Consider the following 14484-nt stretch of genomic DNA (forward strand, 5'->3'; position numbering starts at 1 on the left):
GTGTGGGGGGGGGGGGGCTAAATCACCCGGCTTTCACTCAACACTTAGGTGCTACCAGATCCTTGGGGGTCTATCTTATCTCCTAACCTGGCCCTATTTATCTTTTAAAAGGGCATCTGAACTGGAGCAGATTTGTCAAGCACAACCACAAGACTGACAGATTTGGCTGGTTAAGTCACAGAAGCCTTTTTAAGATTCAGTTTGTTGCTTACATAGTCAGCAAACGAAAGAGAAACCAAAGGTACCAGCTCCCTGTGGTCTTTGTCCCACACACCAAAATTGACAAAAATTAAATGAAAGAGGCTAGATGACTGCATTGTGAATTGTGAGACACCCCATTTTTGAGGAGCCTCCGCTAGACTACAGCTGAGCGGTTTTATCATCTACATTTATGCCCTGAAAGGGGTGAGGCAGTGAGTGACCCTTTTACCTCATTAGAGCCCAGGAGGCAATGAGGAACTGGCTCATGACAGGAGGTAGGGAGGTGGGTGGCAGATGGCCTCAGAGAAGTTCTTTTTAGGTCTCCATCCTGTCATGTAACAGGAGGACCTCAGGTTGTTCTACCAATACTCAGATCAGCTGTAGTTCAAGCCTTGCCTGTGTGGCATATGTGGATACCATATGGGCACCAGGACACCATGGCAGAGCTGTTGTCCTATACACATATCCCTCCAAATTAGGGAATACAACACTACAATCCAATCCAAAGGCCCCATTCAAATATTGCACTGTCCTGGGGGTGGCCGGATGGCTCAGTGGTTAGAGTGCGAGCTCTGAACAACAGGGTTGCCCGTTCAATTCCCACATGGGCCAGTGAGCTGCACCCTTCACAACTAGATTGAAGACAACAAGCTGTCGCTGAGCCTCCGGAGGGGCGGCCGGATGGCTCAGTTGATTAGAGAGCGAGTTCTCAACAAGGTTGCCGGTTCCATTCCCACATGGGATGGTGGGCTGTGCACCCTGCAACTAAAGATTGAAAACGACAATTGGACTTGGAGCTGAGCTGCGCCCTGTACAACTAGATTGAAGGACGACTTGACTTAGAGCTGATGGGCCCTGGAGAAACACACTGTTGCCCAATATTCCCCCCCAAAATTAAAACAAACAAACAAATATTGCACTGTCCTAACAATTTCTTTTTCCTTTCTTGTCCAAAATCCAATACAGGAACACAAATGTACATTAGTTTTCATGTCTTAAATCTCTCAGTCTGGGGAAACTCCTTGGCCTTTTCCTATTTTTCACGTCCTTGATAGTTAAACCTCCAACTGTAAGGGAGACACTGTGTCTTCTATTTTGAGATTTAAACTTCTAGTATAATTCGATTTTACAGTGTAGTTTAGCTTGGGACTTTTTGAAAGTTTTTCTTTGCCCCCCCTCCCTCCCCCAAGCCTTAATGACTCTGATTACCATACATTTACTATGCATACCAGTGTCAATGGTTCTATTTACTCCAGACCATATGCATACCAGGTTCAATAGCCCTGCTTCCTCAAGGAAACCTCCAAGACTTGAAAGATGTTTTTGTATCTGCATAAGTTCCACTCCTATCCCTGAAACACACCAGTCTCTGGGAAGCGTCTTTTTCCAGGAATTGCCTAACTTCCCCTCTCCTTTCTTCTGTCTCCCCTTACCTGCTTAGAAAACCTTTTGGCCTTGCTGGGTGGGAGGTGGGGGAGTGGGGGTATGGGGTGGTCTTTGGACAGTGGCTTCCCAGAATTCCTCCCAGAATGCAGGTATTCTGAATAAACCTGCTTTTCTATTATTATTATATTATCATTATTATTCAATCCTGCTTTTCTTCCCATCAGCCTTCAGCATGGCAACATACCCATCAATCTGCCTTAGCAGCCACTGATAACTCCCACCTGAATCAGCCACTATTATGATTACCCAAAGGCGGATTCCTTATTTCATCGTTCCTTCTACATTTACTACTTGGTTTGTACTTAAAGAACTTTCTTTCCTCCTGATCTAAACATTTCTTTTTATCAGTGCAGATTCAGACTCTTATGTTATTCAAAGGGTTATAATCCTTTACTCTCATTATTTTGATACACAAATTGTCCCAGATTTGGCCAATGGGAACCCTTTTCGGGTTGGACCCATGTCCTTTATGTCTCAAAAAGATGAGCTCAGCATATCTCACACTTTCTGCCCCATCCTTGGAACCAGACATTTCTCACGTGGTGGTGGTGTGGGGGGGGGAGGGGTGCAGCCGGTTACCTTTAGTGAAGAACAGTATTTGATGGACAGAGGACCTGAAGAGACATTTCTCCAAAGAGGATATACAAATGGCAAATAGACATATGAAAAAATGCTCAACATCGCTAATCATCAGAGAAATGCAAATGAAAACCACAATGAGATATCACCTCACCCCAGTCAGAATGGCTTTCATCAACAAAACAAATAGTAACAAGTGTTGGAGAGGCTGTGGAGAAAAAGGAACTCTCATACACTGTTGGTGGGAATGCAGACTGGTGCAGCCGCTATGGAAGGCAGTGTGGAGGTTCCTCAAGAAATTACGAATAGAATTACCATATAACCCAGCAATCGCTCTCCTGGGTATCTACCCCAAAAATATAAAAGCATTTCTCTATAGAGACACGTGTACGCCAATGTTCATTGCAGCTTTGTTTACGGTGGCCAAGACATGGAAACAACCAAAATGTCCTTCGATAGATGAATGGATAAAGAAGTTGTGGTACATATACACAATGGAATACTATTCGGCGTTAAGGAAAGATGATATAGGAACATTTGTGACAACATGGATGGATCTCGAGAGAATAATGCTAAGTGAAACAAGTCAGACAGAAAAAGCAGAGAACCCTATGATTTCACTGATATGTGGTATATAAACCAAAAAGAACAAGACAAACAAATGAGAAACAAAAACTCATAGACACAGACAATAATTTAGTGGTTACCAGAGGGTAAGGGGGTGGGGGGTGGGTGGTGAGGGTAAAGGGGATCAAATATATGGTGATGGAAGGAGAACTGACTCTGGGTGGTGAACACACAATGGGATTTATAGACGATGTAATACAGAATTGTACACCTGAAATCTATGTAAATTTACTAACAATTGTCACCCCAATAAAATTAATTAAAAAAATAAATAAATTAAAAAAAAAAAAAAAAAAAAAGAACAGTATTTGAGAACCAATATTTGGGTGTTACATGTGCTTATGGCTACCAAGGTATCACTTCTTCTAGTCTCTTTTGGTGGACAGAGCAAGAAAAGGTATGTATGTATGTACATATCTCTATCTGTGCATGTATAATTTTGTTTCCTTTGAAAAAGTTCATATTAATACTTCCGTCAATAATATGAGGTTCATTGTACCCTCCCCCCTTTCATGTTTGTAAATCATTTCTCTGACACTGAGAAACCTAGCTCCCCTTTTCCTCAATATATTTACTTATTTGCTCAATTTACTTGTGTTTATTAAAACTTATGTGTTTAATGTAACCAATTGCTGGCTGATGTGCCATTAATACAGCCAAGTGGAAATATGTAGTTGACAAGTAGAAATGTAGGTCTGGAGTTCAGATTCAGGTCTGGATGGAGACACAGATTTATCTGTCAGCTGCTTATAGGCAAGCAAAGATAGAGAAGCCTATGAATGAATTTGAGAAGAAACTGCCAAAGAGAAAAATCAGAAAAGAGTAGAATTGCATAAGCCAAGAGATAGGTTTCAAACAACACTGGCCAATTGTGTCAATACTGAGAGATTCATTAAGGACAGGAAAAGCATCTATTGACTTTCACTATGTGGAGGTCATTGATGACTTTGGCAGGAGTGGTTTGAATGGAGTGATGTGGGCAGAGGTCAGAATGCAATGAGTTGATCGAATAGGAGACAAGAAAACCAAAAGCAAGTGTAAATTGTTCCCATCAGAGAATCTGTGGATTGTGATTGAAAACAGAGACTCTGCTGACCAGAAGGGGATACAGGGGTGTGTGCAGATGCAGTAGATTGTGTAAACGTAAGCCAGATAGGTGCAGGTGGGAAAGTAATGACACATCTTGTTGACATCACTGTTCCTTGTGATGCTTAACACCTTTAAAGACTGAACACTGAGCTAAAAGGAACCTGGGTGGTCATCTACTTTAACCTTATAAACCAAAAAAATGGCCCAGAAAGGGAAAGGGGTATGTACATGCTCAGGGTTGGCCTGTAAAAATATTCAAACCATTTTACTCCCAACAGATCTTTTTCTTTATCACTCTTTTCTTATTTCATAAAATAAGTACCATAACTCCTAGTACCTTATTTAGTGCTTACATTTTTTTATTTTGCAATAATTATAGACTTACAGGAAGTTGCAAAAATAGTACAGTGGGTCCCATGTACCCTTCGCCCAGTTTCCCCCAGTAATGAGAGCTTACTTAAGTATAGTACAACTTCAAAACCAACATATTGAAAATGGTACAATACTCCTTACTAGACTGCAGACTTATTCAGATTCACCTGATGTTACATGCCTTCATTTGTGGGTGTGAGTCTGTGTCATTTTAGCAGATATAAATTCATTTAATCAATACCATAATCAAGATACAGAACTGTTCCATCAGCACAAAGGAATTCATTGTGTTATCCATTGATAGTCACACATATCCCACACCCCCTCCAGTCCCTATCCCTGGCAACCATTAATCTGTTCTTCATTTCTCTAATTTTGTCATTTCAAGAATGTTATATAAATCCAATCATATAGAATGTGACCTTTTGAGACTGGCTTTTTTCATTTATCATATTATCCTTGAGGTCCATCCAAGTTGTATCAATAGTCTGTTCCTTTTCATTGAAGAGTAGTATTCCATGGTATGGATAGGTGGTTTAGCCACTCAATTGCAGGATATCTGAGTTGCTTCCAGCTTATTACAAATAAAACTGCTAAGGACATCTGTGTATAAGTTTTCATACCACGTAGGTTTTCATTTATCTGTGATAAATGACCAGGAGTTCAACTACTAAGTCATGTGGTATGTGTATGTTTAAGTTTGTTAACATTTCTGAACTTTTTTCCTGAGTGGCTATATCATTTTACATTCCTATCAGCCATGCATGAAAGATCCAGTTTGTATGCTCACCAGCATCTAGTATTTTCAATATTTTTATTTTACCCATTCTGAAAAGTAGACGTAAATCATTGTGGTTTTAATTTCCATTCCCTGATGACTAATGAAGTTCAACATCTTTTCTTGTGCTTGTTTGTCATCCATATATCCTTTAATGAAATGTCCTTATGTCTTTTGCTCATTTTCTAATTAGATTGTTTGTTAATTCTCTTCCTCCTGTTAATTTTTTTGTAGAGCAAAAGTTTTTCATTTTGATGAAGTTCAATATATCAACTTTTTCCTTTTAGGATTGTACTCTTGGGGTGAAGGCCGAAAACTTGTTGCCTAGCCCAAGGTCCAAGATATTTCCATGATTTTATTTCTAAAAACATTATAGTTTTATATCTTACATCTAAGTCCATGATACATTTTGAGTTAATTTTTGTATAAGGTATGCAGTTTCGGTCAATGTTCTTTCTTTCTTTCTTTTTTTGTCGCCTATGGATGTCCAATTACTCCAGCATAATTTGTTGAAAACACTATCCTTCCTCCATTGAGCTGCTTCTGTACCTTCGTCAAAATCAGTTGGGTATATACCATACCATCTTGATTACTCTAGCTTTATAGTAAGTCTTGAAGTCAGGTAATGTGAATCCTCCAACTTTTTCTTCAAAATTGATTTAGCTTAATTCATTTTACACCTGGATATTTTCATCCTTCCTATAGGGAAAGAAAAGAATAGAGAAGAGCTGTGGCTATGGAAAATAATCGCATTTCACTGCATATGCCCTACGGTAACAGTTTTCAACCTTTAGTATGCCTTTGGATCATCTGGGGAGTTCATGAAAATATCTGGGTTCCACTCCCAGAGATGAATTTTGGCTTCCATGTGATTCTGGTGCAGGTGGTTCTGGACCACACTTTGAAATATGAAAAACAATAATCTAAGGAGGAATAAGGAAAAAAAACCCCACAATCCTTTGTCACTGTTGTTGAGATTGAGGCTCTCTTTGTTTTCTTTCTTTCCACCTCCTCCAATTCCCACTTTAATTCCTAGTATGAAACAGGCTTGACTCTTTTCTGAAGACATACTTACCGTTTGTGGTTACACATAGTAAGACTAATGTGACAGAACTTTTTGAAGTATGATTTTTGTTACATCCTAAATCCTAAATATTTCTGGAAAAAACATTTATGTTACAGGAAGTTCCTAGGTAAATAGGATCTGCTCCATACAAATTTGCTTGACAGTCAAACATGATAGAACTCATCTATTTGGTTAGAAAGGCACCCACGTAGCTTCAACATGGTAGGTATCTCAGAATACATAATTCAGAGATCAAGAAGGAAGACATAACTAACCCTTGTGTACTTATTTACTTGTCCATCATAAACATTGGAGCTGCCAAACTGAAACATTACTCTCCTTCCTTTAGCTTATTTTAGGGAGTGAGTGTATCTGAAAATGGAAATAAAGATTTCCAAGTTAAACAAGGAGAAAATAAACATTTAAAATAAATAAACTCCCCAGACATCTTGTTGCAGGTTGTCCTTGCCAGTGTATCTTCCATAGCCTTTAGAAAAACAAAACAAAAACCTTTCACATTCTACTTAAATCATCTTGCATATGCCCTTTGTGGGCCAGTTACAGGTACGTAGGAAGGTTCATTAAACCCCAATGAAGCTTTTAGGAAGACATCTTGTGTTTAGTCCATGCATAAAACTCCTCCCTTGGGATATAAAAAGAGCTATTCCATTGTCTGCCTACACACGAGGTGTGTGAATTTTCAGACCATTGAAAAAAAAGATTTTTTTACCCCATTTTGTCTCCCACTTTATTCTAGAGAAGAAAGTTCTTGCATAAGCTCTTCCTTTTCTTGTTGCAACTCCTGCAAATGCTGCTGGTTTTGCTCCAGTCTGTCCTCCAACCACTGTAGGAGAGGCCCGCTGACTGCTGACATCTGACTGCACAGATTCTTGGTAAACACTTCAATAGGAAAAACACAGATGAGACAACACTCCACCACCAAAAGCCCCCCAGCTGTGAGCACAGAAAGAAGGGGTTGGAAGCCGAAGTAGAAAAAGTGCGGTAAGTAGGACAGGCCAGCCAGTGGAAAGACAGAACAGCCAAGCAAAGATACCTATTCTGAGGCCATCGTGAGCATCCCTGGATCCATAAGCCATAAGGGAGCCTGGGTAAGCAGAGAGCAGAAGACCAGCTCTTTACTCCCTTAGGCAAAAGCGCTAAGAGCTACAGAAGGTTTCTTTCCCCAGCCCAGTGTAAATGACCATAACTTCCTAGAGAGGTAGAATTCTGCCTTCTGCAACTTAGTTTCCCGCAAGTCCAGTAGGAAAACTGCCTAAGAAATGCTATGTACATTGAAAAAAATCAGTATATTGATTCAACCCTCCCTTTTAAAATGAGGAAACACCAGAGAGATGAAACGTAAGGGACTTATCATCTTTCATGCCTTTTACTGTGAATGTTCCACTCACGGTGAGACCAGGATTCGATGTCGATGGCACTCTTTTTAAAACAAATTCCACCTAATGGAAATATCTTTTTCTCTCATATTACATGACTTACTGAGAATGGCCACTGTAATACTGTGGTGTATACCTTCCAAAATATAGGTATACATATATGTGTGTGTGTGTGTGTGTGTGTGTGTGTGTATACGTGTGTGTGTATACTTTTGAATAAAGACTGTATGGTTGTGGATGTTACTTTTTCCCCAGATGATAGTCCATAGTCATCTTTCTGTGTCAGTAAAAATCTAGTTTTCCTTCTGAAGGGCTACACAATATTCAAAAGAATAAATGTGCCAATTTAGTAAATCCTGTATTGATGCACCTTTCGGCGGCATCCAATTTTTTGCTATTTCAAAGACTGCGATTAATTCCCCTTTAAATTTAATTTTGCCCACTTGTCCTACAAGCTTTTCATGGATACATTCGTAGAAGTGGAATTGCTATATTGAAGTCCATGTATATTTTAAAACTGATTATCCAGTAGTTTCCAGATTGTGCCAAATGGTATCTCCAGGAACAGTACATGGGAGTTTTCATTTTTCCCACATCCTCACGTATTTCTCTCTCAATTTAATCTTTGTCAAAAGAAAATGTGAAAAATTGATTATTTTCCCTTAATCCACACTTCTTTTAAAGATTACTGTGAATAATTTGATTTTTTGGTAGGGGTCTGTGAAAGTCTTAATTCTTATTTAGTCTTTTCTTTTGTGAGTTCAGGGTTTCAGATTATACTTAAGCCATTACCTCTCCAGACTTTGAGAACTATCCTCTTATATTTAACTCCTGTATTTTTTTTCCTCTTAAAAATGAGCTTCACAGGGGTATAATTTACAGAGAATAATATGACCTCATTGTAAGTGTTCAGCTCAATGAGTTTTGACAAATGCGTACTGCTGGGTACCACTCCCGATCAGGGTAGGGATAGTTTCCATCAGCCCCGAGGCTCCTCTGTAGCTCCTTTCACAGTCAAAGCCCCTTCACCTCTGGCCCCAGCAGCTACTAATGAGCTTGCTGTCACCAAAGGTTAGTTTTGCCTAGTCTTGAATTTCATGTAAGTGGAACGGCAGAGTAGGCAGCATTTTGTGTGATGCTTCTTCCAGTTGTCATACTGCTCTGGAGATTCGTCCAGGTTGTTCACGTATCAGTAGCTGTTCTTTTTGTTGCTGAACGGATGTCCATTGTGTGGATGGCTCACGCTTTGTCCACTTATCCACAGACAGACACTTGGGTGTTTCCACTCTTCGGCTATTGTGAATCGTGCTGCTAGGAACATTCCCGTGCACAGTTTTATTTGAACACATGTTTTCAACTCTTTGGGGTATATGCCTAGGAGAGGAACTGCTGTTGGGCCATTCGGTCACTGTAATTGCTGACCTCTTTCCCAAAGTGATACACCATATTGAACGCTAAATGTTTAAATCTATCTGAAATTTGTTTTTGTGTAGGATGTTAGGTAGGAATTGAATTTTCCTCCAAATGGAAACAAATGAATATAAGTCCAGGAAGGTGAAAACTGTCTCTCTTGTTCAGCACAGTATCCCAGTGCCTAGACTAGTGCCTGAGAGTAGGCACTCAAACGTTTCTTGAATGAATAAACAAATGAACTGTCCCAATACTGTTTAGTGAATAATTCATCCTTTTTTACCGATTTGAAGCAACATCTTCCTTAAATATAAATTCTTCTATATACATGGGCCAATTTGGGGGGCTCTGTTCAGTTCTGCTGATTTATTTGTCCACTTCTGACTTAAATTGCTTTGCCTTTAGAGTCTCGCTACATTTTATATATGACCAACTTTAAACTCTTTGTCATGTTTTACTTTCAGATAGAAACAATGAGACAGATACACTACGCCATCTCTCTCTCCTTTTCCTCTCAGAGTATTTGCTTGTAACACTTGAAGGCCTCCCCCTTTTTCTTCATTGGTGACTTTGCCAGCCACTAGGGAAGATTGCACAGAATGGCCTGGGAGTCAAGGTTACACAGGAAATGTGGGTGGGTAGGTATATATGTGGGGGAAAAGTAATTTTGTAAATCGTATTGAGCTTGCTGTCCCTGGGCCTTGTATAGGAATTCCTTCTATATCTATTGACACGAAAGGATTTCTTCCCTTACGCCCTCCTTTGATCCTTCTGTCTGTCCATCTCTTTCAACTCGCACCACAATAGGCTGCTAGTGGTATGCTAGAACCAGCTTAGACCAGCTCATAAGAGCCAACTGTTGAAATTTCAGGAAGCATGTGATCTGACTGAGGCCATATTACTTGTTTAAAACCTGCCATGATAGGGGTATTATACCAGGGCAACTGGCAAATGCACCAAGTCAGGGCCCTCCCCCCTCCGAGAACTGGTTGTTAAACATGTCCCAGCACACCACTGACGAGGCCTATCATAAAGCTTGTTCCTGTCCTTCCTGCAGTCTTACTCAAGGTAGCATTTAGATTATTCAAGGGTCCACGGCTCTGAACAGAAAAGTTGAGAGCAAGATGAATGTATGGCAAAGCTCTTGGGAAAGGAAACTTAAGCATAACTTGTACCCATCACTTCAATCACTTAAACAAAATCAGCTTCTGTCAGCTAAGTATTTCAGAGATCACCGCCTATACTCAAGAAAAACAATCTTACCTGAGCCATTATGGATCTTGGTTACTGAGTCCAGATGTGTAAGGCTAAAGGGATAAAATAGTTTAGGTGAGTAACAAAGCAGCAGTGAAGTGAAAACAAAATGGTCACAGACCACATAACAAAACGATCAACTGCACCAGACCTCTGCCATCTGCATTAGATGAATATGCATAATTTAAATTCCCAGTATTGTTACAGTTTTCATGATTTTTAAGATGTGATTTTATGCAGAACTTCGAGAGAACTCAGAGATAATTTTGAAGTTACTGTCTCTCATTGAAGCCTTCACACAGTACACATTTATTGGGCAAGACCCAGTGCGTGGCTACAGGGCGACTAAGTAAGATACTGTATAGCTGATTTTTTTTTTTACAACCAAAAAAGTGTCTTTGCCCTTGAAGGTTCCAATGTGATAAACACACGTTAAGAGACTGTTAGCATGCAGTGTGAGGGACGCTGTGGTTGGAAACCGCGGTAAAGCATTGTCACAGACAAGTGACAGGGAAGGCGCTGCAGAGTTGACTTGCTGAAGAGGAAAGGACAGAAGAGGAGAACAGCGCCTGGGCCTGCGAAGCGGCGCCCGGGAGCGTGGAAGGTCCCTACCTGTGGATCCTCCGATACGCATCCTGCTCCTCTTGGCACAGGATTTTGGGCAGCTCCACTGCTGATTCAAGGCACACTTTTCCAATGGTTACATGAGGTACGATGTGGATTGGGATTTCAATTCTCTCGTACCTGCAAGACAACCAATTCAGGTCACTGTTTTGTTTGTTTCCAGCTTTATTCAGGTATAACTGACAAGGAGGAATTTTACCCACACACATATATATATATACGTATATATGTGTGTGTGTACATATATACAGACATACGGTTTACAAATTGATATTTTGATATATATGTCTTGTGAAATGATCACTGCACTCAAGCTAATTAACATATCCATCACCTCACACAGTGACCCCTTTTTGTGGTGAAAACACTTAAGATTTACTTTCTTAGCAAATTCCAAGTCTATAATACATTATTGTTAACTGCAGCTGCCATGTTGAACATTAGATTTCCAGAACTCATTCATCCTGAAACTGTACCCTTTGGCTAACACTTCCTCATTTTCTCCTCCATCACCCCGCCCCTGGCAACCACCATGCTACTCTCTGCTTCTATGAATTTGACTAGTTGAGATTCCACATATAAGTGAGACATGCAATATTTATCTTTCTGTGCCTGGCTTATTTCACTTAGCATAATGTTCTCCAGGTTTATCCATAATGTTGCAAATGGTATGTCTATATACACACACATAAACACACACCACATTTTATTTATCCTCTTGTCCACTGACAGCCATGTAGGTTGTTTTAGTATCTTAGTTATTGTGAATAATGCTGCAACGAACATGGGAGTGCAGATATCATTTTGAGCTCCAGATTTCATTGCCTTTGAATATATACCAAGAAGTGGCTCAGTTTTTAATGCTGAGTTGTCATAATGAGAAGTTCTCTAGAGTTCTAATAATAGAAATTTGGGCGTATGGCATACTTCAAAGGTTAAACATTCCTGTAATTCATTTAGTATCTCAACTTCAAAGTGGATAGAGTTCAAACTGAGTTCACCAGGCGAGAAAATTAAAAGCACATTTGCAGGGTCAGTATTTTCTAGCATCATAGAAAATCTGAGGCCAATTCTGTAAACTTAACAGAAGCCTTCAGAGCCCAAGGCTCTTATGCTTGCTCTCCAGACAAGGGTAATCGCTATTTAACACCATTTTCAGTCAGGAAGTTGCCAGTGAGGTTGAACACATTGATCACAAAGCCTGGAGAAGAGGACTGGCAGACTCTTCAATAACTCCATTAGATTCATTACATAGATGAGATTACTCATCTAAATGTTTGCTTGTTCTAACTCAGTGTTCACCAGTGGCCCTCACTTCCTATTCACTCTCCTGGGAGGAAATAGGTAAGAAATTCACAAATACTTGCATTTCCATGCTAGTGTGGGAGAAACAGATATGCTTGCTACCAAAGCCAACCTACTTCTCACCCCAAATACAGCTAAACTCCACCTATCAGAAGGTTCAGTGGAGCAACCAGGCTGAGGGCCCCTGGCCTTATGGGACCACATTAGCACACGGGGATATAGCAGCATAAGATCTAGCTCCCCTCTCCCTTTCCTACCGAGCAGAATGTTTCTGGGCCCCATACCACAAAGTGTGCGTCAACAGAACACAAATAATGAAGGATAACAAGCACCTCTCCCTTCCCAACATCCAAGTTATCAGGGAGAAAGTCATGTAAGAGTACATAGCAGCTGTTTGTGGTTTGCAGAAGGTCCTTTGAAGTCATACACAGTGACTGTTATTACTGACTTTTCCAGAAACCCTGAAGAAGTCAATATGCTGCTGCTATTAGTCTGCTTACCAGGATTTCCCACTGAGTTTGTCAGGACCATGAGCACAAATGGTTCCAGTGGTCCACTGAGACTGGACACACATCTTCAAAAATTCTTAGTGGGAATAGCTACAGCTTCTGTGAGTTTACTCAAAACTACAATCCCAACCTAGGTAGGTAGAGATCCAAAGCTTAGCAGGGATTCTGCCTCTGCTAATGAAATAGATGGTTAAGACCAATCATCCCGTTGAGAGCAACTAGAATAGCTGGGCCAAATAAAATGGAATCTGTTGAAAGTTACTAGATAGGTACCAAAGCAGAAATTGTGGGGTCAAGGTCTTGAAGAGGAGGAAACTTCAGAGAGATGAGCCTGACATTCAAAGACAGTCTTCCTGGAAAGGCATCTGCTGATTCCAGAGGAGGAAGCTTATTGGCTGGTAAGTTGAAGAGAACTTCCAAAAGGGCTTCTGTGTCTTGGGCAACAAAACTGGGGTTCAGGGCCTGTCAAGGCGGGGAGAGGCCCTGGTAAAATGTTTCCAGGCTTTGGATTGGGACCTCAACAGTATACATACTAGGAGTAAAATTAGACCAGCCCTTACAGGGACTGGAGGCCCAACTTTGAATCATCTCAATTCCTAATTGGATTAATGTGAACTGATAATTCTGCTACCAGTTATGATGTAGAAGGTACCAAAGACCATTACACCGACCGTATCAACAACAAAACAGATAAAACAAAAAAAATATCGATTAAAGACAAGACGTACATCGGCTGAAATGGATTTAAATAACAGGACCCAATTAAATGTTATCTACAAAAAAACTCACTTCAGATGTAAGGTCACACTTAGGCTGAAAGTGAAAATATAGAAAAAGATATTCTGTGCAAATAGTAACTGAAAGAGAGCAGGGCTATACCTACAGCAGACAAAATAGACTATAAGTCAAAAACTGTTACAAGGACAAAGCAGGACATTATATAAGGATGAAAGGGTCACTTAACCAAGAAGTTAAAATAATTATAAATATTTACACACCACATCAGAGCTTCCAAATATATGAAGAAAACAGACAGAGTTGAAGAGATAGATTGACAGCAACACAATAATAGTAGGTGATGCCAATATCCCTCTTTCAATAACTGATCGAACATAAGGAAATAGAGGACCTGAACAACACTATAGATTAATTGGACCAGACATGGAAACAACCAAAATGTCCTTCGATAGATGAATGGATAAAGAAGTTGTGGTATATATATATACAATGGAATACTATTTGGCAGTAAGAAAAGATGATATAGGAACATTTGTGACAACGTAGTTTAATCTTGAGTATAATTCTAAGCGAAATAAGTCAGACAGAAAAAGCAGAGAACCCTATGATATGTGGTATATAAACCAAAAACAACAAAAGAACAAGACAAACAAATGAGAAACAAAAACTCATAGACACAGACAATAGTTTAGTGGTTACCACAGGGTAAGGGGGGTGGAGGAGGGAGATGAGGGTAAGAGGGATCAAATATATGGTGATGGAAGGAGAACTGACTCTGGGTGGTGAACACACAGTGGGATTTATAGATGATGTAATACAGAATTGTACACCTGAAATTTATGTAATTTCACTAACAATTGTCACCCCAATAAATTAAAAAAATTAATTGGACCCAACAGATATATACACCCAACAACAGTAAAATTTACATTCTTCTTCTTGAATGCACGTGAAACATTCTCTAGGATTCACTGTGAGTATTCAGCATACAAATCTTGTACATGTTTTATTGTTTCTATTTGCACACAACACTATTATGTATCTGTATGAGTTTAGCAAGGTCGCAGAATACAAGAACATACAAAAAAA

General features: G+C 39.9%; 1 protein-coding gene across 2 annotated transcripts in view; it reads right to left on the reverse strand.

Moving 5' to 3' along the window:
- Positions 1–4280: 4280 nt before the first annotated feature.
- Positions 4281–14484, reverse strand: part of BRCC3 (BRCA1/BRCA2-containing complex subunit 3) — a 45295-nt gene continuing 35091 nt past the window's right edge. For both annotated transcript variants that reach the window (XM_081042548.1, XM_081042547.1), the window contains 4 exons: positions 10832–10963; positions 10229–10272; positions 6889–7058; positions 4281–5791 (listed from right to left, as the gene is read on the reverse strand). In XM_081042548.1, coding sequence (XP_080898674.1) covers positions 6907–7058; positions 10229–10272; positions 10832–10963 — 328 coding nt within the window. In that variant the 3' untranslated portion in view covers positions 4281–5791; positions 6889–6906. The remainder of the gene's footprint in view (positions 5792–6888; positions 7059–10228; positions 10273–10831; positions 10964–14484) is intronic.

The sequence above is a fragment of the Rhinolophus hipposideros genome (genome assembly GCF_964194185.1).
Source record: "Rhinolophus hipposideros genome assembly, chromosome: X".
NCBI classification, from domain to species: domain Eukaryota; kingdom Metazoa; phylum Chordata; class Mammalia; order Chiroptera; family Rhinolophidae; genus Rhinolophus; species Rhinolophus hipposideros.